The sequence below is a fragment of the Macaca fascicularis genome, chromosome 2 (genome assembly GCF_037993035.2).
Source record: "Macaca fascicularis isolate 582-1 chromosome 2, T2T-MFA8v1.1".
NCBI lineage: Eukaryota > Metazoa > Chordata > Mammalia > Primates > Cercopithecidae > Macaca > Macaca fascicularis.
This window is the reverse complement of record NC_088376.1, coordinates 105,763,847-105,787,301: the sequence shown is the minus strand read 5'-3', so window position 1 is coordinate 105,787,301 and position 23,455 is coordinate 105,763,847. Positions and strand designations below refer to the sequence as shown.

General features: G+C 41.5%; 1 protein-coding gene across 2 annotated transcripts; it reads right to left on the bottom strand.

Annotated features, from left to right (window-relative positions):
* Nucleotides 1-832: 832 nt before the first annotated feature.
* KRBOX1 (KRAB box domain containing 1) lies at nt 833-7,400 on the bottom strand. 2 transcript variants are annotated; one of them, XM_005546803.4, is made up of 5 exons: nt 7,285-7,400; nt 4,496-4,578; nt 2,271-2,397; nt 1,552-1,668; nt 833-1,087 (listed from the first exon to the last, which is right to left on the bottom strand). In XM_005546803.4, exons 2-5 carry the CDS (start codon nt 4,529-4,531, stop codon nt 978-980), a joined length of 390 nt encoding a protein of 129 aa, XP_005546860.2. In that variant the 5' UTR covers nt 4,532-4,578; nt 7,285-7,400; the 3' UTR covers nt 833-977. The 2 variants fall into 2 exon arrangements, with proteins under 2 accessions (XP_005546860.2, XP_005546861.2); XM_005546804.4 differs by having other exon boundaries at nt 1,552-1,665.
* Nucleotides 7,401-23,455: the final 16,055 nt, after the last annotated feature.

Genomic DNA, 23,455 nt, shown 5'->3' with positions numbered 1-23,455 from the left:
TCTCCTGACCTCGTGATCCGCCCGCCTCGGCCTCCCAAAGTGCTGGGATTACAGGCGTGAGCCACAAAACTCTTAAAACACAAAAATAAAAGGAAAAGTAACCAATTTTAAAATGTGCACAGTTTGAAAAGACATTTCTCCAAAGAGGATACATAAATGGCCAATAAGCACACTGAAAGACTCTCAATGTCATTAGTCACTGGAGAAATGCAAATAAAAACTTCAATGAGACAGCACTTCACATCACCAGGATGCCCACAGCCAAAAAGGTAGACAATATTAAGTGTTGGTGAGGACGTGAAGAATTAGGAACCCTTATACATTGCTGGAGGAAATGTAAATTGGTATAGCCACTTCAGAAAAAGTTTTGGCATTCCTCGAAATGTTATACAAAGAGTTACCATTAAGACCCAACAAGTACCTATCCAGAGTATGTACCCATGAGAAAACACATCTGCATTATAACTTGTATACTACTATACTGATGCATGTTACAAAATGGATTAACCTTGAAAACATTATGTTAAGTGAAAGCCAGTGGCAAAAGGCCACATGTTGTATGACTGCATTAATACCAACTATCCCTAATGAGAAAATTTATGGAAACAAAAAGTAGATAGGTAGTTGCGTAAAACCAAGAGTTGGGGTTGGGTATGGTGAATAATTCCTAACAGACAGAGGTTTCTAAAGATCTAAAAGTAGACTGTGGCATGCCTGCACAACTCTGTGAATATTCTAAATACCACTTAATTGTATACTTTAAATGGGTGAATTGTATGATTTGTGAATTATATCTCCACAAAGCTGTTTAAAAAAGGACATGAGAGCCTGCTTTGTACATCAAAATGAGTTATTTTAATGAATGAAAAACATTAAATCTACCAGTCTACAGAAAAAGAAAATGTGTGTTTGACATCGTTTAAGGTAGCTCTTACATCAACTCCTTACTTGGAAAACTGGTATTTAAATATCAGGAATTAAGCCTTTCTCCTGTCTTCCCAGCATTGACGATTTTGAAAAATCTTTGATACTATTGTACGTAACACTGCTTTAGCTAAGTAAGTATATCTTCTTAGTTCCAAGTATCCTAGAGGGGAGGAAAATCATAACAACTGTAAGCTACCTTAAAATATTTCAGTATAAAATTATTTAAAATTTTTAATATATTAGTTTTCATGAAAAACAAAAATTTTTCTACTTGTTCTATTGGTCAGTGGACAAGATAATACTGCACCAAGTTTATCAATTTTGTAAAACTGGAGAAACTGGAAAAAAGTGATCACAAATAACCTGTAAAGTATTTAGAAAAACTGTTCCACATATCCCCAAGAGATAAAAGTGTCCCCATGTGTGAAATACAGAAGCAGAGTGTTGTGCACTACACTTTAAAGGAATGGGAAGCTATGAATAACACACCAGTCAGAAAGAATGTGATCGAGGATTCCAGTGTACTCCATGATGTTGGGCACAGAGAACACACACCTTTCATTTTGATGAAATGAAGGCAAAGGAAGAGACAAAGCTGGAGAAGATCTCTCTTGCTTAACTCACCTATCAGGCCTGCTCTCCAGTCACTCCTGCTTAGGACTCCCTGTGGCCGAATGAAACAGGACTCTTTCCCTTGCTCCAGATGAGAGACCAAAGCTGGTTTGGAAGTGGGCGGCACTGCTTGAAAAGAAGAAAACATAACAGAATAATGAGCACAGTCATAGGGGTCAAAGTCAAGCCCACGGCTGCAAGAACAAGCAAGGGAGGTGAGGAGGGTAATTCCTGGGTGAGCTATAGAAGAGGTACCCTAAAGAGGTACTGGGAGGGATCCTGGGAAGAAGAGTCAGGATGGTTCTTCCAAGGAAGCCTGAAATACCCTGGAAGGCAGATTTCTATTTAAAGGGCAACAAAATTTTTTACCTTCTTTGTCAGAGGATGAAAATCTGCCACTATGGGAAAAAGACAAATGGCTCCTAGGAGTAACTCCCAGAGGAAGACAAAGTGGCTGGGTTCTCTCAAGATAAATTGGAGGTTCAATACTAGGCTAAGGGTATCATGATATAGCTCAAGACCTATTGTACTCAGAATCACCTCTGAGGCAGGTAGGGAAGAAGGGCAGCTTTTACAACAGAAAAAGAAGGAAAGCCCTTTGCAGGTCAATAGACACCAGGGCTTTCTATACCTGGCAACCTCTGACATCACTATTTGGGGTCAGCTAATAATTCTAAAAGAGCCCTTCAACCTGAGGGCCCAGGCAGAAACCAACAGCAGAGAGGCCTTACCTACAAAGGCCACAGCCTCATAGTTCTCCAGCATCACATCCCTGTACAAGGCCCTCTCGGCAGGCACCATGATGGCCCATTCCTTCGTAGTGAAGTACACAGCCACGTCCTCAAAAGCCACTGATTCCTGAAATGACAAGTTCCTACTTTCCCAGACCTCAGTACTTTGGTGATGGTCAAATCTGTCAATGAGACACCTGAGAAGGGCACCTATAATGATACGTATTCAGTATTGGGTCCTTCACATGCCTAGAGTTTTTTTGTGTAAAATTTAGGTGTGGAGGAAGAAGATGCAGAATTAAAGGTAGCCAGTCAGAGTTCAGGATACTTTCCCAGTAAGAACCAAGTACACCTCCACCATGAGCTTCTAAACATGTGACCTCCACACAGACACTGAACCTGCTGCATAGGATCTGGGCTTGGGCCCGAGCATAGAAGTGCGCATGTGGAAGGAGAACTGACCCCTGAACATAGCTGTCAGCTTAGCTCTAAGCCCCTCCCTAATTTGTGTATATCCCAGTGATTATTTCAGTTACTCATATTACTCCATTTCCCAATTCTACTTTCATTCTAATCCTTCTTTCTTGCCTGTCTCCTTGCCCACTACCCCAAGCACAAAGCTCTCCGATCAGTCAATGAACTCCCACCCACAGCCTGTCTTCATGCAGAGGTAGTGAGGTTAGAGAGGCACAGGAAAATACTGCTTACTTGAGAAAGGCTACGGTGGTGCATAAGGCTCAAGATAGGCCTAAAAAGGTGGCTATTTCAAGTTTTTAAGCCCTAGAGTCAAGCTCTGTATTTCAGAAATAGAGCTTTAGTGGAAATGGTCTTAACTTGGAGTATGAGATTAAGAGAACCTAAAATCTAAGGGATTTTAAAAACAGACACAGACGTATATGTTCACCAAATGTATGACAAAGTAACTAGAGCAATTCAGTGGATAAAAGATAGGAATCAACTGGATATGTGTATGGAGGGAAAAAGAACTTTTGACCCATGCCTCACACCTTTAATTTGAGATGAATCACACACCTAAGTATAAAGGTAAAACAATAAATCTTCTAGAAGAAAACACAGGAGAACATCTTCATGATGTCTGAGTAAGAAAAGATTTCTTATACAAAACAAACTGATATACTGGACTTCATTAAAAGTAAAATCTGTTTATCAAAAGATACCATTAGGAGAGTGAAAATGCAAGCCACTGACTGGGAGAAGTAACACATATATCTGACAAAGGACTTATAATAAATAAGAAACAATACAACTTAGGAGGAAAAAGGGTACAGTGTAATAAAAAATATGAAAAAATATCTGAACAGGGAGTTCACATAAGAGGATATGTCAATAAACCTATGAAATGGTGCTCAGCATCACTGCTTACTAGAGATGAGGAAATTTTTAAAACCCCAATGAGATACTACAAACGAGTGACAACAAGTATTGGTAAGGATGTGGAGCAACTGTACACTGCTGATAGAAATACAAATTGGAAGAATCATTTCAGAAAATTGTTGGGCAGCATCTACTAAAACTAACCAAATGTATACTCTATGAGCTAGCAATTTTACTCAAAGAGACATACCCAAGAGAAATGAGCATCTATGTCCACAAAAAGACAAGAATGTTCACTGCATTCTTATTCATGGTAGCCCAAAATGGGAAAAACCAAAAGTCCATCCACAACAGAATGAATAAAATGTGCTATTATCACAAAATGAAAAACTACTTAGTAGTGAAAAAGAACAAATCACCGCTGTGTGCAAAGTCAGTGAAGTTCACAGACATAATGTTGAACAAAAGAAGGCAGATACAAAACAATGCATGTTTAATGATTCCACTTATATGAAGTTCAAGAACAAACAAAACTTTCCCATGGTGACAGAGGTCAGAATAGTGGTTAACTTTGGGATGAGCAGTGGATTGCTTGGGAGGCAGTACGAAAGGGACTTTTGGGGTGCTAATAATGTTCTATGTGTTTCTATGAGTGAGGTCATACAAGTGTACATAGTTCTAAAAAGCGAGCTATACTGTTAAGACTTGTGTTATATAAGTTAAACCTCAATGAGAAATGTGTGTGTGTGTGTGTATATATGCATATATAAAAGCATGTTATATATTTATGTAAACGTGTATATATAGATATTTCTATGTATGTATCTAATAAACATATATGTATATACACACAGGGATACGTACAGAGACAGAAAAAAGCAGCAGCTCACCTGGGACCTGGTTGTTAAGGACACAGCTGTCATCATCTGACCTTTTTTATTCCTTTCTTGGGTAAAGGTAAAAGTCTCAGGTGCTGAAGGTGAAGAAAAAAACATTAATGGCGATAACTTTATTGACCATAAGTCCTACATACAACCTCTGACCCATCCTGTTTTGAAGGCTATATAAATAACTGTTCATTAGTTATTGTTTATCATCAGTCTCACAAAGGCGAGATAGCAGGCATACAGAGAAATGCAAAAAGGAGGTAGAAACATTCAAGGAATGAGTCATTAAAAAGTGGACTGAGAAAACTATAATTTCAGCTAATCCAGAGAAGATATCACAGGAAAGAAAACAGAAAAGGAAACTAAGGTAGACGGTGGATAGAGTGTTATAGGTGGAAAAGAAAGTCGGAATTCTGAACAGTTAAGATCCCTGAAATCCATACAGTACAGATAAGAATGAGTCATATAAAAGAAATCCATTAAACACTGTAAGACCTCAGCATGTTTTTCCTCCCATGCTACTTAATATTAGAACAAGACAGTTTCTACGACTGAAGTAATAAAAGTTTAACAGACTTTGAAAATAGTTATTAGGAATATTCTGATGTCTCCCTACTACTATTTTTCCCCTAAATACAAGATATTCAGTTTTATAAACGTGTTGAGAGTGGGTAATGAGAAAGAAAACACTACCATATTAAAAGAATCCATCAACTTCATAATATGTCCCAAATACTCCAAGTTCCAAATGTTATAGTATAAGGAAACAAAACAATTTCATTTCTAAACTAGTTCCAACTCTCATTCTGGGTCATTTAATTAGTTCATCATTAGGAAGTAAGTCTTTTGCCTTTCAAGAGTGAATCATCGGCCGGGCGCGGTGGCTCAAGCCTGTAATCCCAGCACTTTGGGAGGCCGAGGCGGGTGGATCACGAGGTCAGGAGATCGAGACTATCCTGGCTAACATGGTGAAACCCCGTCTCTACTAAAAATACAAAAAACTAGCCGGGCGTGGTGGCGGGCGCCTGTAGTCTCAGCTACTTGGGAGGCTGAGGCGGGAGAATGGCGTGAACCCGGGAGGCGGAGCTTGCAGTGAGCAGAGATCACGCCACTGCACTCCAGCCTGGGAGACACAGCGAGACTCCGTCTCAAAAAAAAAAAAAAAAAAAAAAAAAAAAAAAAAAAAGAGTGAATCATCAATATTTATGCATTAAAGGCAACACCTGAAATACAAAGAGCTGCCAACAGGTGGATCAGAGATATTCAAAAAGCATATAAACACATAAAAGTGCACGTACTCATAGACCTTAAAAACAACTTCCATTCCAACTCCGTATCTGCATTTTGCCTTAAGTCTTAGGATACTGCAACAGCATGGGACAAAAGACTATAAAGCCAGTGCATTGCCCCTCCCTCCAATGACTCTTCTTAGTGAATCCAGAAAGCCATTCAGGAAGGTAGAGGAAGCTGAAGGTGTCAAACAGCTGTCAGGAGACGCTAGAAACGGCATCTTGGAAGTTAACAGGCATCTTGGAAGTTAACAGGGAGTCCAGTAAGGAGAAATATTTATGAGTGTCAAGAGAAGTACTTTAAAAGAAAACACAATGTAAACCTACACAAGTAATGCTGCTAAATTCATGGATGGTTTCTGTCCAAGGAAGGGTAACAAAAGCAGTGATTCATACTGAGTAAATAGGTAACCCTTGTAGTTGTGGTGTCTAATTCTCTAAAATCATGATACTTTAATCGTATCGGCAATAAATGTCCCTTACAGTGGATACTTAATAGGATTAGCACATCAAACAAAAGGACTTAAGCAAAAAGGTCTGATGTGCACAGCTGACAATCTGTGAAAGGGAAATCATCTGGAAATAGAACTACAACAGAGGCCACCCTACAAAACACAAAACACTCCCTATGGAAGTGTCTTCCTATAGGAAAAACTATGTGGAGGTGAAGCATAAATAACAAGCCACATTGGAGAACAAGTCACACTCCCAACATAGTCGACTAATGGCAGGGACATCGAATGTTAACCTATGAACCTTGACAATTAAATTATGACAGTGGAGTAAAAGTTCCGAGAATGTAATGAAAAGAATATAATGAACAATGTTAAGAGGTCAAGAAATCTTTCAACATCCCCAATTCTGTACATAGAAACTATGTTAAACACTAGACACATATTAGGTGCATGATGGATACGACTAGTCCTTTCAGATTTAACATTCATACGAGCCAATCCAAATCACAGGGCTCCATATTTTCCAAAATGGGACATCCTGGGGACGGGTAGGGAATACATTTTAGTATTCTCAAATTTTTGGTTGCTCTACAACAGTAACAAGTTTCAAGACTGGCGTACACTATGCCAGGCGAAAATAACTGATCACCAACTGATTTTCTGTGACCAACTGAAAACGGGGAAACTGACAAGCTGAGGGGTAGGGTTGGGATTTCCGCATCCGGGGCAAAGACAAGGGGGCTGGAGCGACCGAGGGGCGTGTTCTGTTGCTAGAAGGTTCTGGAGTGTGGACAGTTAAAACTTTTTGTGGGCTTCGAAGTTAACATGTGAATGTGTGTCAGTATCTGACTCTTAAGTGGGCCACAGGCTGCCCCGGGTACAGAGAAACGAGGGGGTGGGAGTCGCGGCCACAGTTCCGGGCCTCTGCCAGTTCCCCATCTCGACGCTACCGAGCCAAGCTCAGGGATCAGCATGAGGACCCCAGTACCAGCAGTAGCCGCGCCCGCCTCCCTCGTGGCCCTTTCCCGTCCTCCTCAGACCCGCTCACCGTGGACTCCTGGCGGCCTCTGCAGCTTTTCAGCAAGCAGAGATGGTGGGCGCCCCTCACCGATCCTCACAAACCAAAACCTCACGCGACAAAAACGAAGGCGGTCCCGGAAGTGCGTCATCACACTGACTGGCCAACCCATACACTCTCTGGATTTCTCTCTAGGACTCCTGGAGGACCCCACATCTTGGTGCTTCCCTCCTAATTCCCGCGAGGAAAAGGGCACGCTGGCGAGATAGGCTCTTGGCGTTCCTCCAGAGCCCGATTCTGAGTCGAGGCACCTTGCTTGTGACACTGCATCATCCTGTCAACCTTGAATACTGGCTTCCAGTGCCTTTATTACTGTTCTACAATAACTGCAACTACAAGTCTTACCCAGAATATGCAAGAAAATGTGATTGGTTATATGTTTTACTGATCTTGTTAAATTTAGCATTTGGATTGTTATAGCATAATCAACGAATCACACATTATACAACCAGGACTTCTTTTGAATTGCTGTAATGATTGCACTCCTAGAATGTGATGTGTTTCAATGTTGCTGACGCATCTCACTTCCATACATTACCACTAGCAGAGAGGATTAGCAATGGACCATGGGCAAAGTGAGAGTGGTCAATTTACCCAAGAAATATTCATCCCCTGTCCGGCACAGCTTAACACTGTCCCAGGAAAACAGCGTCACTGCATCAATCAGAGGTAAGAAAGGATACCTATCATGATGAGAAACCTGTTGAAAGCCCTTAGAGGATATAGGTGTGGCCACCCCAGAGAACTTCCTGACATGCTGTGCCAAAGCCTGTGGCGAGGGTAGAGTAACTGCCTTGATGCCAGCAGTGAAGGGTGTGAAGAATAAGGGACATTTGCTCCCACCTCCATTGTCCTTGAGTGTTGTGTATCACATGACATCACTGTAGGAAGACAAATGAGCACAGGCTGACACAGGGGCCCACACATGCAGCTCACATCTGCTGCAGGGGTTTGCAGTCTACCCCTAATAGCCCAGAGCCTTGAATTCACCCTGTGCCTGACATAAGTGAGAGCCACCCAAAGTCACTGCTGGCACCGTTCTGGTAGCTCAGTCCCTTTTCTTTATTTTTCAGTGTTTTTAAAAGTGTGATTCTTTTTTAAAAATCAAGACATTCACCTCAAGATGTAGAAAACTGAAAAGAGCATGGCCCCACCCTTACAACAACAAAAAACAGCCAGATAATCTAAAATTTTCTCTTGAACACATCAGAAAACTAAGATCTGGGGACAAACAACTTAATCTAAAATCTGATGTAAGACAGGCACTTTCAAGGAGAGATGGTTGTAAGCACTTTTTACGTAGGACAGATGCCGTTGGATGCCATGTAAGCTGTTAAGAAGAAATCAGCTAAAATGTATAGTGAGTTGCTGAGGTCCAAGTATTGGCTAGCCTGAGAATATAGAGACTACAGAACTCCTGTGAACCATAGACACAAGCAGAATTTCCACCCTCTTGTATATTCTTCTCTATGGACATCATCAAATGTGTGCACACACTCATACACACATACAATTGACAGTAAGGCAAGAAGAATCTTATGAAAACCTGCCCCCTAGAAAAAGACCTGAATCCCCATCCAGGACCTTCTCCCCTATTTCCCCTACAGAACAAAAGCCCTAAGCCTCTGAGGATGAAGAAGCAAATCCTGTCACCCTTAGGGACTGGTTAAGATCCAGTGGAACCGAGGGGAGGAAAGAGAACAGAAAGCTCTCTATTCATGAAGTAGGGGTAGAATTACATCCTGGGTCCAGACCATAGAGGTCTCCTACAGCTGGGGATAGGGCAACATCCCTTAATAGACCCCACCCTTAAGCCTCAGAGACACAGTGCCTACCTAAGATTAAAGCTGAATCACAACAGAAAATCCCTCCTACCACCATCAAAATATCAAATGCTGAGTCACTAAAAATAGCAGTCTACTGCTAGAAGGATAAGAACATGGATAAAGACCCCTCTCTGAGGCACAGGAATGAAGGGAAGGCCTCAAGGTGAGAGTGGTGCAAACTCTAAGAAAATCTCCTTTAGCAAACCATCCCACACACTAAACTCAAGGTAATACTGGAAGAATTCAAAGCCTGTGGATAACCATAGCAACAAAAACACCTAAACATAGTTTAACTCCTGATTAGATCAACTCAAGCCTCCACAATAAAGATCTACCAAAAGAAAAAGTATGCCTGTTTCATTTTTCCTTAGTCGCTATATGTATTTGTGTGTATGTATGTGTATGTGCATATATGAGTGTATACTATATGTGTATAGTATGTGTGTATAAATATATATATACATACACGAATATTTGAATGCAGCCAGAGAAAAAAGACACTTTACATACAGAGAAACACAAATAAGAATTACAACCAATTTTGCGTCAGAAACCATGCAAGCCAGAGATAATGTAGTAACATCTTTAAAGTGCTGATGGTAGGTCGGAGAAAGGTCAGGAACTCATCAACCCAGAATTTTATATCCCGCAAAAATATTTTTCAATAATGCAGGAGATATAGATATTTTTTCAGATAAACAAAACAAAATTCATTGCCACCAGATCTGTACCATAAGAAATGTTAACAGGTGTTCTTCAGGCAGAATGAATATGATACCAGACAAAAACTTGGACGTACACAAAGAAATGATGACCTCCAGAAATGTCAAGAAATGAAAATAAATATAAAGTTAACTTTTTTCTTATTTTAAAAATTAAAAGATAAGTCACTGTCAAAAGAAAAATAATATCAAGGTACTATGTTAATACCATATGTAAAAGTAAGACATGACAAAAAATAGCACAAATGTTGGGAGAGAAGGTTTGGCAGTTTGTGTTGCAAAACCCACACACTACATGAGAAGTGACATAATATTATTTGGAAATAGACTCTAATTATAGATATATATTGTAAGCTCTGAAAACATGCATTAAATTTTTCAGTAGAAATAATAAATCAATTATGGGGATAACACGGAATCACAGAAAATCCTCAATTCAAAAGAAGATTTAAAAGAGAGAAAAAAAAAGAACAGATAGAACAAATATAAAACAATTAGCAAATGATAGATTTTAATTCAGTCATGTCAATAATTATATTAAATCGTGCTCTAAAGGCACTAATTAAAAGACAGAGGCCGGGCGCAGTGGCTCACGCCTGTAATCCTGGCACTTTGGGAGGCTGAGGTGGGCAGATCACGAGGTCAGGGGTTCAAGACCAGCCTGGCCAACATGGTGAAACCCCGTCTCTACTGAAAATACAAAAATTAGCTGGGCATGATGGCGCGTTCCTGTAATCCCAGGTACTCAGGAGGTTGAGGCAGGAGAATTACTTGAACCAGGACCCAGGAAGAGAAGGTTGCAGTGAGCCAAGATTGCACCACTGCACTCCAGCCTGGGCGATAGAGCGAGACTCTGTCTCAAAAAAAAAAAAAAAAAAAAAAAAAAAAAAGAATGTAAGATTTAATTTCTTTTAAAATGCAAGAATCAACTGCATGCTGCATACAAGAAACATGCTTTAAATATAAACACATAGAAAATGTTAAGTAAAAAGATGCATGAGGTTCTAGGAAAGATATAATTAGCCTATCCTACCTAGTTGTTTCTACTAAATGCAGGTCTAAAACTTGGGTAGAATGCATACAGTAGGTATTTGACTCTGAAAGGTAAACAGGAGCAAGCTGTTTGAGGAGGAACAGAAGTGAAAATACCACAAGATCGACACTGAGCTTACCATTTTTTCTTCTCATATTCCCTAACCAGAAATGTACATAGCCCAAATTCTGAAAGTGTGCATCAGCAGAGACAGAAGTAAGGGAGAAGCCCTCGAGTTCTATGATGGCTCAAGGAGTGGAAAGTAGTCATCTGATGCTCTGGAAGAGAATAGAAATCCTCTGATTTCTTTTCTTTATACTTCCATGCCCCAGTCCCAAGTAATCTGTGCTGGGGATAGAAGCAAGACTAATGGGTGTTGTCCAAAACCTAAAACTCAGAGAGAGTAAGAATCTTTCTCTCTGATCAGAGGAGCTGTGATCTCAAGAGGGTGAGAGAAACTCAAGCTGCTTTTTTAGTTTCTCCGTCCTCTCACTGCTTAGTGTGACCATAAGGGAGTAGCATACAGTTTCAACTGCAAAAAGTTTATAACAGAGAGGTCTAGATAAAACCTCAGCTTTCTACCTGGAGGATCAGAAAAGAGGGGCAAGGGCCGGGCAAGGTGGCTCACGCCTGTAATCTTAGCGCTTTTGGAGGCTGAGGAAGGCAGATCACTGAAGGTCAGGAGATTGAGACCAGCCTGGCCAACATGGCAAAACCCCATCTCTCCCAAAAATACAAAAATTAGCTGGGTGTGGTGGCGGGCGCCTATAATCCCAGCTACTTGAGAGGCTGAGGCATGAGAATCGCTTGAGTCCAGGAGGTGGAGGTTGCAGTGAGCAAAGATCGTGCCACTGCACTCTGGCCTGGGCAACAAAGTGAGACTCTGTCTCAAAAAAAAAAAAAAAAAAGAAAGAAAGAAAGAAAAGAAAGGAAAGAAACGAAAGAAAAGAAAGAAAAGAAAGAAAGAAAAGCACGAATAGACCAGAAACTACTAGCGAAGTTTCAGAGAAGTTTGAGGTCAGTACGACAATTTGTTAAAGTTATTTATAAACTCCTGGGTTTACTCCTGAGTTAGACATGCATGGATGTGACCCCAAACAGCATAGACAGAACTAAATATGGAATACATCACCTTCCAAGCCCCAGAATGGCTCCTCAGTAACCTGCACAGGGGACAGATATGGATAGTATTACAAAAAGTTTTGAAAAATGAACTGATATTAGGATTTTAAAAAATCAAAGAAAAATGGCCAGATTTTGCACCCTGAGCCCAACAGGGTTGAATTGCTGCTTTTTAAAAAATTAGCACTATACTTAAAATTTAAACATGCTTTGGGGTCTCATAATACAGCATTCAAAATGTTTAGGATACAATACAAAACTACTTGGCATACAAAAAATATACCCAGAAAAAATATTGTTTCATTGAAAAAAACAATCAGATGCTAATGTTAAGATGACACAGATGTTAGAATTATCTCAAAATGATTTTAAAGCACCTGTTACAAAAATATTCAAACAATTAAGAGTGGGCACTCTTGAAGTGAATGGAAAGACAGAAAACCTCACCAAAGAAATAGAAAACAAAAGAACCAAATGAAAAGTTTAGAACAACAACAAAAAAAATAATAAACAAGAAACTCAGTGTATGAGCTCAATGGCAGAATGGAGAGGACAGAGGAAAAAAACAGTGAACTTGCAGACAGATTCATAGAAATTATCTAATCTGAAAAACAGAAGAAAAAGATGAAAAATGCAAGGTGCCTTAGGGGCCTATGAGGACAATATGGAAAGGTCTAACATTCACAGCATCAGAGTCTCAGAAGGGGAAGAGAAAGAGTGTGGTGTAGAATGAATATCTGCAGAAACGAAGGCTGAAAACTTTCCAAATTTGGTGGAAAAACATAAACCTACAGATTCAAGCTTGGTGAATTCCAAATAGTATAAACACAAACCCAGGCCTAAATACAGCATAATCAAACTACAGAATAAAAAATATTTAAAAGCTGAGCGCAGTGTCTCATGCCTGTAATGACAGCACTTTGGGAGGCCAAGGTGGGAGGATTGCTGAAGTCCAGGTGTTTGAGACCAGCCTGGGCAACAGAGCATGATCCTGTCTCTACAGAAAAAATTTAAAAATTAGCTGGGAGTGGTAGCATATGCCTGTGTCCCCAGCTATTCAGGAGGCTGAGCTGGGAGAATTGCTTGAACCCAGGAGGTCAAGGCAGGGAACCATGATCTCACCACTGCACTCTAGCCAGGCCAACAAAGTGAGACTCCATCTCAAAAAAAGAAATGTATATAAGAAAAAGAAAAAACTTGGAAGCAGTCAGAAAAAAAAATGCATTATTTATAGGGGAACAATGATTCACATTACTCTAATTTTAAATGGAACAATATATTTTAAAGTGCTACAAGAAAATAATGTAAATGGAACAATTTTTTGTTTTGTTTTGTTTTTGAGACAAGGTCTCACTCTGTCCCTGTCACCCAGGCTGCAGTGCAGTGGCACAATCTTGGCTCACTGCATCCTCTGCCTCTCAGGTTGAAGTGATCCTTCCACCTCAGCCTCCCGAGTAGCTGAGACTACAGGCATGCACCACCACTCCCTGGTTAATTTTTGTATTTTTTGTAGAGACAGGGTTTCAGCATGTTGGCTGGGTTGGTTTGAACTCCTGACCTCAAGCGATCCACCCTTCTCAGCCTCCCAAAGTGTTGGGATTACAGGCGTGAACCACCATGCCTGGCCATAAATGGAACAATATTTTTAAAGTGCTAAAAGAAAAGAACTGTCCAACCCAAAATTCTACGTTCAGTGAAAACATCCTTCAGTCAGAAAAATGCAATGCATTATTTATAGAGGAACATTGATGCACATTGCTCTAATTTTAAATGGAACAATATTTTTCAAGCGCATAAAGAAAAGAATTGTAAACCCAAAATTTTATGTTAAGTAAAAATATCCAAGGGCCAGGTACAGTGGCCCACGCCTGTAATCCTGCATTTTGGGAGGCCAAGGCCAGTGGATCACATGAGGTCAGGAGTTCAAGACCAGCCTCACCAACATGGCAAAATCCCATCTCTGCTAAAAATACAAAAGTTAGCCAAGCGTGGTGGCAGGTGCCTGTAATCCCAGCTACTTGGGAGGCTGAGGCAGGAAAATCGTTTGAACCCAGGAGGTGGAGTTTGCAGTGAGCCGAGATTGTACCACTGCACTCCAGCCTGGGCGACAGAGCAGGACTCTTTCTCAAAAAAGAAAAGAGAAAAGAAAAGAAAAGATCCTTCAGGATATTTTTCAATGTTTTACTTTTTCAGGGAGGTCTTACTCTGACAAACATTTAAAAATAGCAAACCCAGGCTGGGCACGGTGGCTCACACCTATAATCCCAACACTTTGTGGGACTGAGGCAGGCAGATCTCCTGAGGTCAGGAGTTTGAGACCAGCCTGGCCAACATAATGAAACCCTGTCTCTACTAAAAATACAAAAATTAGCCAGGCATGGTGGTGGGCATCTGTAATCCCTGCTACTCAGGAGGCCGAGGCAGGATAATTTCCTGAACCTGGGAAGTGGAGGTTCCGGTGAGCTGAGATCATGCCACTGCACTCCAGCCTGGGCAACAGAGGGAGACTCCATCTCAAAAACAAAAACAAAAACAAAAAATAGCAAACCCATCCCCAGCACTCACAACTCCTTTCCTTCAAGCATATATGATTTATTCCTTTTGCTTATTGGCTTTTCCTCCTGACAACAATATGAACTTAAACACAGTCAATTCACTGTTCTGTCCTCAGCATCTGACACTTAATAGGCACTTGTGAAATACTGTGTCACAATAGGCGCTTGTAAAATACAGAAGTATAATGTAGGGTGACCACATACATAGTAGTCTGTAGACTATGTATTGTGGTCACCCCATAGATACAGCATGGTCTCTCACCCCAAATTTGGTTTGGATGTCTAGACTTAAGACATCATGCTCACACCAAGGGGGTAGAAAAAGATTTACTACTCCCATAACGAGTAATGGCAGGCTCCCAAGCTGGTCTGAATGGCTTGAGAGAGCAGGAGAAAGGCTCTGGTTTTGGGTTTTATGGTGTTTGGAAGGTGGGGCTGAAGTGAGGGTTTCTCCATATGGGACAGGTAAGGAAAGCAGCACCTGAGGGATTTTATCAGCTTGCCCAGATATGAAGCAGATGTGATGGGGCTTGAAAGCCGTCAGCAATCAAACATCAAAAATGGAGCCAGACTCCTTCTTTCACTGTGTAGCATGCAGTGTGGTCTTAGCATTTCCTGGTTATCTGGCTGTTGGGGCAGACTAGTGCCTAGTAAACTCACATACACTCACCAACTATCACTGTATCTACTCACCCCAGTGCAGAGAAGCCTGAAGGCTATGGCAAAATCTGAGGCTAGAATGTTTGAAGGCTCATTAAACATTTCCAAAAATAAATGGAATCATCTCTCTCCATACTCTTTTTGTCTATATGTACTGCCAAAGCGAAAACCAAACATTACCACTTCCTTGCTCAGACACCCTCAGTGTCTAATTCAGTTTCTCCAATCCCTCACCCAAGGATTTAGGACTCCACAGTATGCCCCAAATCATCTCCAACCTGGCCTCCCTTACCTCCCTGCCCACACATTTCACTGCCACACTTAAATTTCATCTGTGCCATAAATATGTTCCTGCCTGTGCCTATTCTCTCTGCAATGCCTGCCTGCCCTTCCTTTCTTTCTATCCATATCCCTATTGCCAAATGTTCAGATGTCACTTTCTCCGTGAATCTTTACTAAGACCTACAACTAAAATAACTTCCTTCCCCTAAATACATCTATTAATAACTCAACCTACCCATCCCACTTACAGAAATTCTTCTCACAGTTCCAGGTATTACAGACATTTGGTGCTTCTTAGAGACTCTTAGTTGTCCCTCAAAATGTTTTTCCCTAGTTGACAGAGATAAAACAACAACAAGAATAAGATCCTTGTATTTAACTGGTCAAGGGAATGTTCAGAATAAAGGTATTTCCCAGATGCCTTTGCATCTAGACTTGGCCACAAAATGTGAAAACCAATGAGCATGTGAGTCAGGACTCAGCAATAGTAAGCTATCTTGGGCCACACACCCCTGTTCAAAATCTGCCATTGGCTTTCCTTCATACTTACAGCAGAATCCAAAGTGATTACCATAGCCAAGTGGGTCCTATATGACCTGACCCCTGGCTCTGTCTTTGATGTCATTTCCTCCTATAATAGTTTCCTGGGGCTGCCATAACAAAATACCACAGGCTGGGTGGCTTAAATAACAAAATTTATTTTCTCACAGTTCTGGAGACTGGAAGTCCAAGATCAAGGTGCTGGCAGGGTAGGTTTCCTCTGAGCCCTCTCTCCTTAGTGTGCAGATGGCTGCTCTCTTGACGTTTCTTCACATGGCCATCCCTCTATGCATGTGCACCCCTGGTGTCTTTCTGTGTGCCCTAATCCCCACTTCTTTTTGCTTGTTTGTTTTTTGTTTTTTGTTTTTTTTGAGACAAAGTCTCTCTCTGTCACCCAGGCTCAAGGGCAGTGGTGTGATCTCAGCTCACTGCAACCTTTACCTCCTGGACTCAAGCAATTCTCCTGCCTCAGCCTTCTGAGTAGCTGGGATTACAGGTGTCCACCACCACGCCCGGCTAATGTTTGTATTTTTAGTAGAGACGGGGTTTCACTATGTTGGCCAGTCCAGTCTCAAACTCCTGACCTCAGTTGATCCACCTGCTTTGGCCTCCCAAAGTGCTGGGATTATAGGCGTGAGCTACCATGCCCTAACCTCCTCTTCTTATAAGGACAACAGTCAGATTGGATTAGGGCACACTCTAATGGCCTCATTTTAATTGTATTACCATTTAAAGGCCCTGTGTCCAAATACAGTCACATTTTGTGGTACCAGGGGTTTGGGCTTCTATATATGAATTTTTGGAGGACACTATTCAGTCCACTTCCCATACTCTGAACCCATCCCACTCCTAAGCATTGCCATCTCAATGTCTCTCTCTCTCTCTCTACTTACACACTGCAAGCATGCTCCCTCCTGCCTCAGGCCCTTCGTATTTGCTATTCCCTCTACCTAGAATGCTATGCTCCCACTCATCAGCATATCTTGCTCCCTATCTTACTCTAGTCTCTGGTTCAAATGTTCCCTCATCAGAGTTTGTCTTTGACTGCCCTATCCCTCTCTATCCCCTTTCCCGGTTTTGTTGTCCTTCATAGCACTTACTATTACTTAGCATAACAATTTATACATTGTGGGGTTCTCCTTGTGTTAAAAATATACCTGGGATTTGTTTTAATTGGTTATAGTAATTGACAGACAAAGAAACAACTGCCTTTGAAAGAAGAATTTATCACATACAGCTCCCAAGAGAAGGGGCACGCCACACCAGGCAGAGCCATATGGGGAAGTACCAGGCCAGGAGGCAGAGATGTGAAGCAAAATCATAGGAAAGGCCTTTATTACGTAGTGGCAGGAAGCTGTTAGGTGGGAATGTCCTCTACTGGGCAGGAAGTGAGACAGAGATACTGGGGTCTATGGTTAGAGGTTTATAATATGATTTCACATGCCTGTGAAAGTCTTACTGCAGGAAATATAAACAACTTTGGCCTTTAGTTTGACCCTGTGATCAATGAATGCCAAATTATCAATCATATAATCTATAAATGTTTGTTAGAACCTCTTGCATTTTGATGTTTTGCCAATATATTCAAATATTAGTTTAATAAAGGATTAGATTCCCATATAACTGGTTTGGTTTGCCCTTCATGTATTTCCACGTCCTAAGGGCATCTCTTGCTGCCACCACTCTGTTTCCAGGTTTCATCCTGTCCTCTCAGGCCAGGTGCACTTCTGTGCATCTATCTCATTCTACCTGGGACCTCTCAAAGGTCATCCTGCTGGTCAATACAAATGGATACATCTTCGCCTTTGGACACAGATTCAATGAAATGACTCCATTGACTTACCTCAAAACTCAAGTGAACAGAAGTTTGAAAGAACCCAAGCTCACCTGAGGCCTGGCTTTAAAAGACACAACTGTCAACCTCTGGCTTAATTCCTTTCATTGAGAAAAGTATGATTCTCATGAGCTAAGGCAGTATGTCAGCAAGACTGGACTGATCACAACTCCTGAACAGAACCTCTACCCCAGGCTCTATTTTAACATTTGACATTGTATATTGGTGGCATGACTCTATGCTCACAAAAGGGAGATAACAGGCACTTATCAGAATGCTGAGGTGAAGCACAGATGAATCTAGGTAGAAACCTGAGAATACTGGAAGTTCCATGGATCCAGGCCCATAATCACAAGATCATAGGATCACAGGAGAGGAGACTGGAGGAATCAAAGGATAGAGGATTTATAAGCCAAGAAAAAAAAAATGGAGCCCCAAACTGAAATCCAAGAAGAGGGTCATGTGAACCCCAATTTGTAGCCAGTTGTTCAGAAGGGTAAGTGACAACCTACTATTGTGATTGGCACATGAAGTGGGAGGCAGTAGTGTGTGACTTAATATGTGGGAACTAACCCTACTCCAAGTAGTGTCAAATTGAATCAAATCATAGGACACCCAGTTGGTGTTTGCTGGAAAACTGGTTGTTGGTGGAGTGAAACCCCTACACATTTTGGTGATCAGAGGTGAAGTGTTGTATTAAGTGGTATGAGACTGGGAAAAACACTTTGGTTTTTTCTGTCTCTCACAGAACTAAAGCTTCCAAGAGAAGCATCAGAAGAGTGGAAGGTTGGGACCAGCAAACCACAAGTCCTAGGCCCCAAACTAGGGTCAAGTGGAAAAGAAGGGTATAATAGTGAAATGGCCCTCCTCTCCACCTCTGCAGCTCTAATGATGTTGTTCCTACTCATTGTCACACTCAAATGGTTGCAGGATGAATATGGTCCTCTGGAAATGGAGTGAGTCCTCGGTAAGGCAAAGTGGCTGTCTCAGATTCTGCTTATTGGAGAAGTTTCCCTTTTCTTGGTCCTCCAAGTTCACATCTGAAAGGAACATGAGGAAGGATACTCATTGAGAGGGTTGAAGGGGATACTGTTCTGACTTAACAAACCATTTCCTTTTGGCATGATATTGGGGACTCAGTTGACTGCATAAAACAGAGTGCTTTTACTTATAATAGAAACATCTGAATTATAGGTATAACCATAAAGCAAATTTATTGGTTCATTTAACAACAACAACAAAAAAACTCTACAGGTAGTTTGGCTTTCAAATGTGGTCTGATCCTTAGTGCCAGTGGTGCTACAGCTCCATTTCTCTGCAATTCTCTTGACTCTATTTTCTTCCCTCTTGTCCTCATAGTGACAAGAAAGTTAGCTACCTCTTGCTTCTGGAGCCATATGTAGGAGGCTCCACATATAGTTATGCAGTTTTTCCAGGAAGAACGTAGGGGCAGAAGTTTAAACTGTTCTGTTTGGCAAGCTGTGGTGCAAGCTGTCTGCACCCATAGGTAGGGTCAACTTTGCTTAGTACAGAGACTCCAAACTTGAACCTATGGGGCTGCACCTGCCCAGAGGAGTACCTATTTCTAAGTTCTCCACCTAGATCAAGCATCTTTTTCAGTCCCACAGGGGCTGTACTTTAATCTATTTTTCCACAGGGAAGCTTTCTTTCTGATTTGTACAAAGGCACTATATAGACTAGTAGTGGCCATGGCGATATGCTATTCAATTTAAATCCAGGGGCAAAGAGAGGAAATCTTTCCCTTAAACTATTTTTTAAAGTACTGAGCTTCACTCTGGGGAAACCCTGGTCACATGCCCATCCCTAACCAATAAACGTAGCAAAAGAAATGGGACTATTTGAATTGATTCAAGCCAGTCAGGGCTTAACTACTGGTAGCTGGTAGTGTAGTTAAACCCGTCTTATATGGCTTTGAAATGTGGCTACCTATTAAAAAGAATAAAAGTGAGACTGAATGCTGGAGGAGCAACCAATCAAATCCACTGCATCACCTAGTATTGATTGCAGGGAAGTGAAAGGGCTTCTGTTCGCTCTTGAGCACTACCAAAGATTTTGTTAAGATTTTTTTTAAATGTGGCCTTCCTGATTCTGTAGTTTTGGTCTTTAAGAAACAGGATTAGGGGTTTGTCCCTATCCTCCTATATCTCCATTAAATCATTTCTGTTTCAGCAGTGACTTCAGAGAAGTTTTAAAAATTAAACTGGCAAGAAAAGGCAGAGTCCCATACCTCCAGACGCTACCTCAGTTACCGGTGCTTTAGGACAAGAGCAGTATTGCATCAGTAAGGCAGAGGGTGAGCAGCAGTAGCTGTTTAGGAGAAATTACGTTGATTTTCTATTCCCACTTTTGTGGTTCCTCTTTAATATCTTCTAGTGCTTTCATTCACTTTGACTAAGAGAGAAAATTAACTTTCCAAGTAGGCAGAGTGACTGACTTTACAAATGATTTGAGCACCCACTATAGACAAAAACTCTTCCTCTTGATAAATTTGTGTTCCATCCCCTGGTGTTCCCTTTATGCTAAAATGTATTCATCCATTGTCACAGGCTTTTGCTTGTTTGCTTGTTTTCTCTAGATCCAATCCTAAATTCAGAGGTAGCAGGTTTTTAAAGGCTCCAAGACATGACTAACACACTTCCAGATGGTGTTGGTCCATACAAGGGTTTCTCCACAGCGGCACTACTGGCATTTGGGGCCAGACAATTCTTTTTTGTGATGTGACAAGAAAAAAAAAGTCACATAGGTAGGGTAGGGAATCTGGAAGTTACCTCAGAAAGATGGGAAGTTATCCATTAGAGAATCTAGAATTCAGAGTATATTTTCATCAAGTTTGAAAGGTGTATCATGATGATAGAGACAGGAGACAGCAAAATGCTGCCCAGGTCATTGTGCACATGGGGCTTGCCTAAACATGCCCATGGTGAAAAATTCCATCCCTCGACACATGCACAATATGGGAAATAAATCAAAGTGGAGGGGCTCAGACTAAGGGCCCACATGCACTGACAGAATGGGGTGGGGCCACCAGGAATTTGTGCCTTATTTAGCAGGGAGGAGACTGGCCTCTTCAATTCATGTGTGGTGGCCTGTTATTCAATCTGTGAGGTGGAAAACTTGCATGCAGGACCCCTCTTTTTGTTGAGAATTTTTCTTTTCTCTTAATAAAACCTGCCCTTCTCACTTTTCAATGTGTCTGCACGTCTAATAGTTCATGAGACAAGAACTCGGATTTTAGCTGAACTAAGGAGCAAAAATTCTGCATCACTTTGGTGGCTCATACAGGGACATGAGGAAAGGTGAGTAAAATGAAGACCCAAAAATCTGTTTTCCTTTCGTTTCTGAGCTTTCTCATCCTCAGACATCTGCTGAAGGTAGAGGAAACTGCAGTCTCCCTGCCTTCCACTGACACTCGCAGGTGGTTGGGAATGTCAGCCTTGTCCAAGCCAGTCTTTTCTATGGTATTTTCCTTACTCTGGGGGGGGACTGTAATGTCACCTATCTTTTCTTTTACAATATTGGGGGTGTTCCACCCCCACCTTAATGACCACAGGTATGTGCACAGGATGGACAGGTGAGTGGCAGCTCCCCAACCCCGCTCCCCTCCCAGTTGGGACTGGGGCACATGGCCCAAGGGCTCCATGCGGCAGGCTGGCTGGCCAGCATTCCCTGCCACTCACCCACAGTGTCTTCCCCTTCCCCGCCCAAGGTGTCCAGCTCAGTCCAACAGCAATAAAATGTTTCTCTCCCTGTTGGAGAAACCCATAGTCATAAGAATAGGAGGATTTTCCCCCAGGTATCTTTCCCACCCTGCCCTTAAGCTGTTTTTTTTTTTATTTTCTCTACCCTGTTGGCAGTTAACACAGCCCTGCACTTAAGCTGTTTTTTATCTTTCCTTTACCTGTCAGGAGTTAACTTTTATGCAAGAGGCTTTTTTTTTTCCCCCTTTTAGAAGACATTTTACTAGGCCAGGACCCAAATTCACAAGATACCATTTTCTCTCCCTTGTTGGAGGAGGGCTCAATTTCACAGCTTCACCTTTAGTATTTGGCTTATGCTAAGGAGTCCATGTAACCCCCGAGACATATTTTTGTCGCAAACTCAATTCCAAGCTTATAAACTTGAAGGCTACTGATAGCATGGGAACAGGGTGTACGTAGGCAAGAGTGGATAATCCCACCACCTAGACCCCTGTTAACATGGGTGAAAGCTGCACTGACACCCATGGGCAGCACCCTTTCATGGTCAGTGGAACTTAGGGATATAAGGATGGAATAAGTAAAGAGGGTCCTTGTTCCTTCTCTTCCTCACATACCCCAGGCATTTGCTAGGAAGAGAAAGGAACCAGGAACACCTGCTTCCCTCTTTCTAGACAAGAAGCCATTCATCTTCAGTCTAGTTGGCTTGGAATTCAGCTTGGGGGATGGGGACCCAGAAGCCTGCCATGCCGACAAAGGGTAAAAGTTTTTTTTTATCAGTCAGGCCTTTGGCCTCTCTCTCCCTGTGCAAACCAATAAAAGGAATGCTAAGGATCACTGTTTATATTCTCTGTAAAGTTCTGATTAATGAAAAAGGATTTATGAGGTTGATCTTAAGCTGTAACCAACCTGGTGTGCTTTGCATGCCTTAATTGAGACTTGTTGGTTTGACCTGTGAAATTACTTTCAATAAAGATCAAAAGCCAGAAATATTGGCTGCTTGGTATGGCTAAAGTTGGGTAATAAGGGATTTAAAAGGATTTTATTAAGGAATGCTCAGCTTAATTAAAAGTGGATATCCAAGGCTGGACATGATGGCTTATAACTGTAATCCCAGCACTTTGGGAGGCCAAGGTGGGGAGATCACCTGAAGTCAGGAGTTTGAGACCATCCTAGCCAACATGGTGAAACCCTCTCTACTAAAAATACAAAAATCAGCTGGGTGTGGTGGCAAGTGCCTGTAATCCCAGCTGCTCCAGAGGCTGAGGCAGGAGAATTACTTGAACCTGGGAGGCGGAGGTTGCAGTGAGCCAAGATCACGCCACTGCACTCCAGCCTGGGCAACAAGAGGGAAACTCCATCTCAAAAAAACAAAAGTGGATATCCAAGTTCTAGGTATATTTAAAAGGTCTTTATGTTTTTCTCTTCTTGGATCTTGTTTTGCTGGAAAAAGTTTTTTTTTTTCTGTAAGTTGAATTATTTTTCTCCATTTTGCCTTGCCACCCTTAATGCATGCATGAGAGGCCCTAAGATAATTTCTAAAAGCCTGAACTCCTTGGGAAAAATGGAAAAGGCAACACAGATTCCACTTTGGGAGAAACCTCTGCTTTCCTCATGGAACCCCAGGAATTAAAAGCAGATCCCTCTCAAAATCTATTTTTGTCTTCTAGCCATACCTGTTTATTGGGCCCTGGAAACAGCATGATTTCCTGGCCATGCTCTTAAAGGGCCCATGCAGAGGCCAATAATCCAATTAGGAGATTGGTAAACAAAAAAATCTTATAGCTACTGATCTTCTTCTCTCTATGTAGTTATATATGTGTTGTGTGTGATGTCTATTAAAAAGAGCTC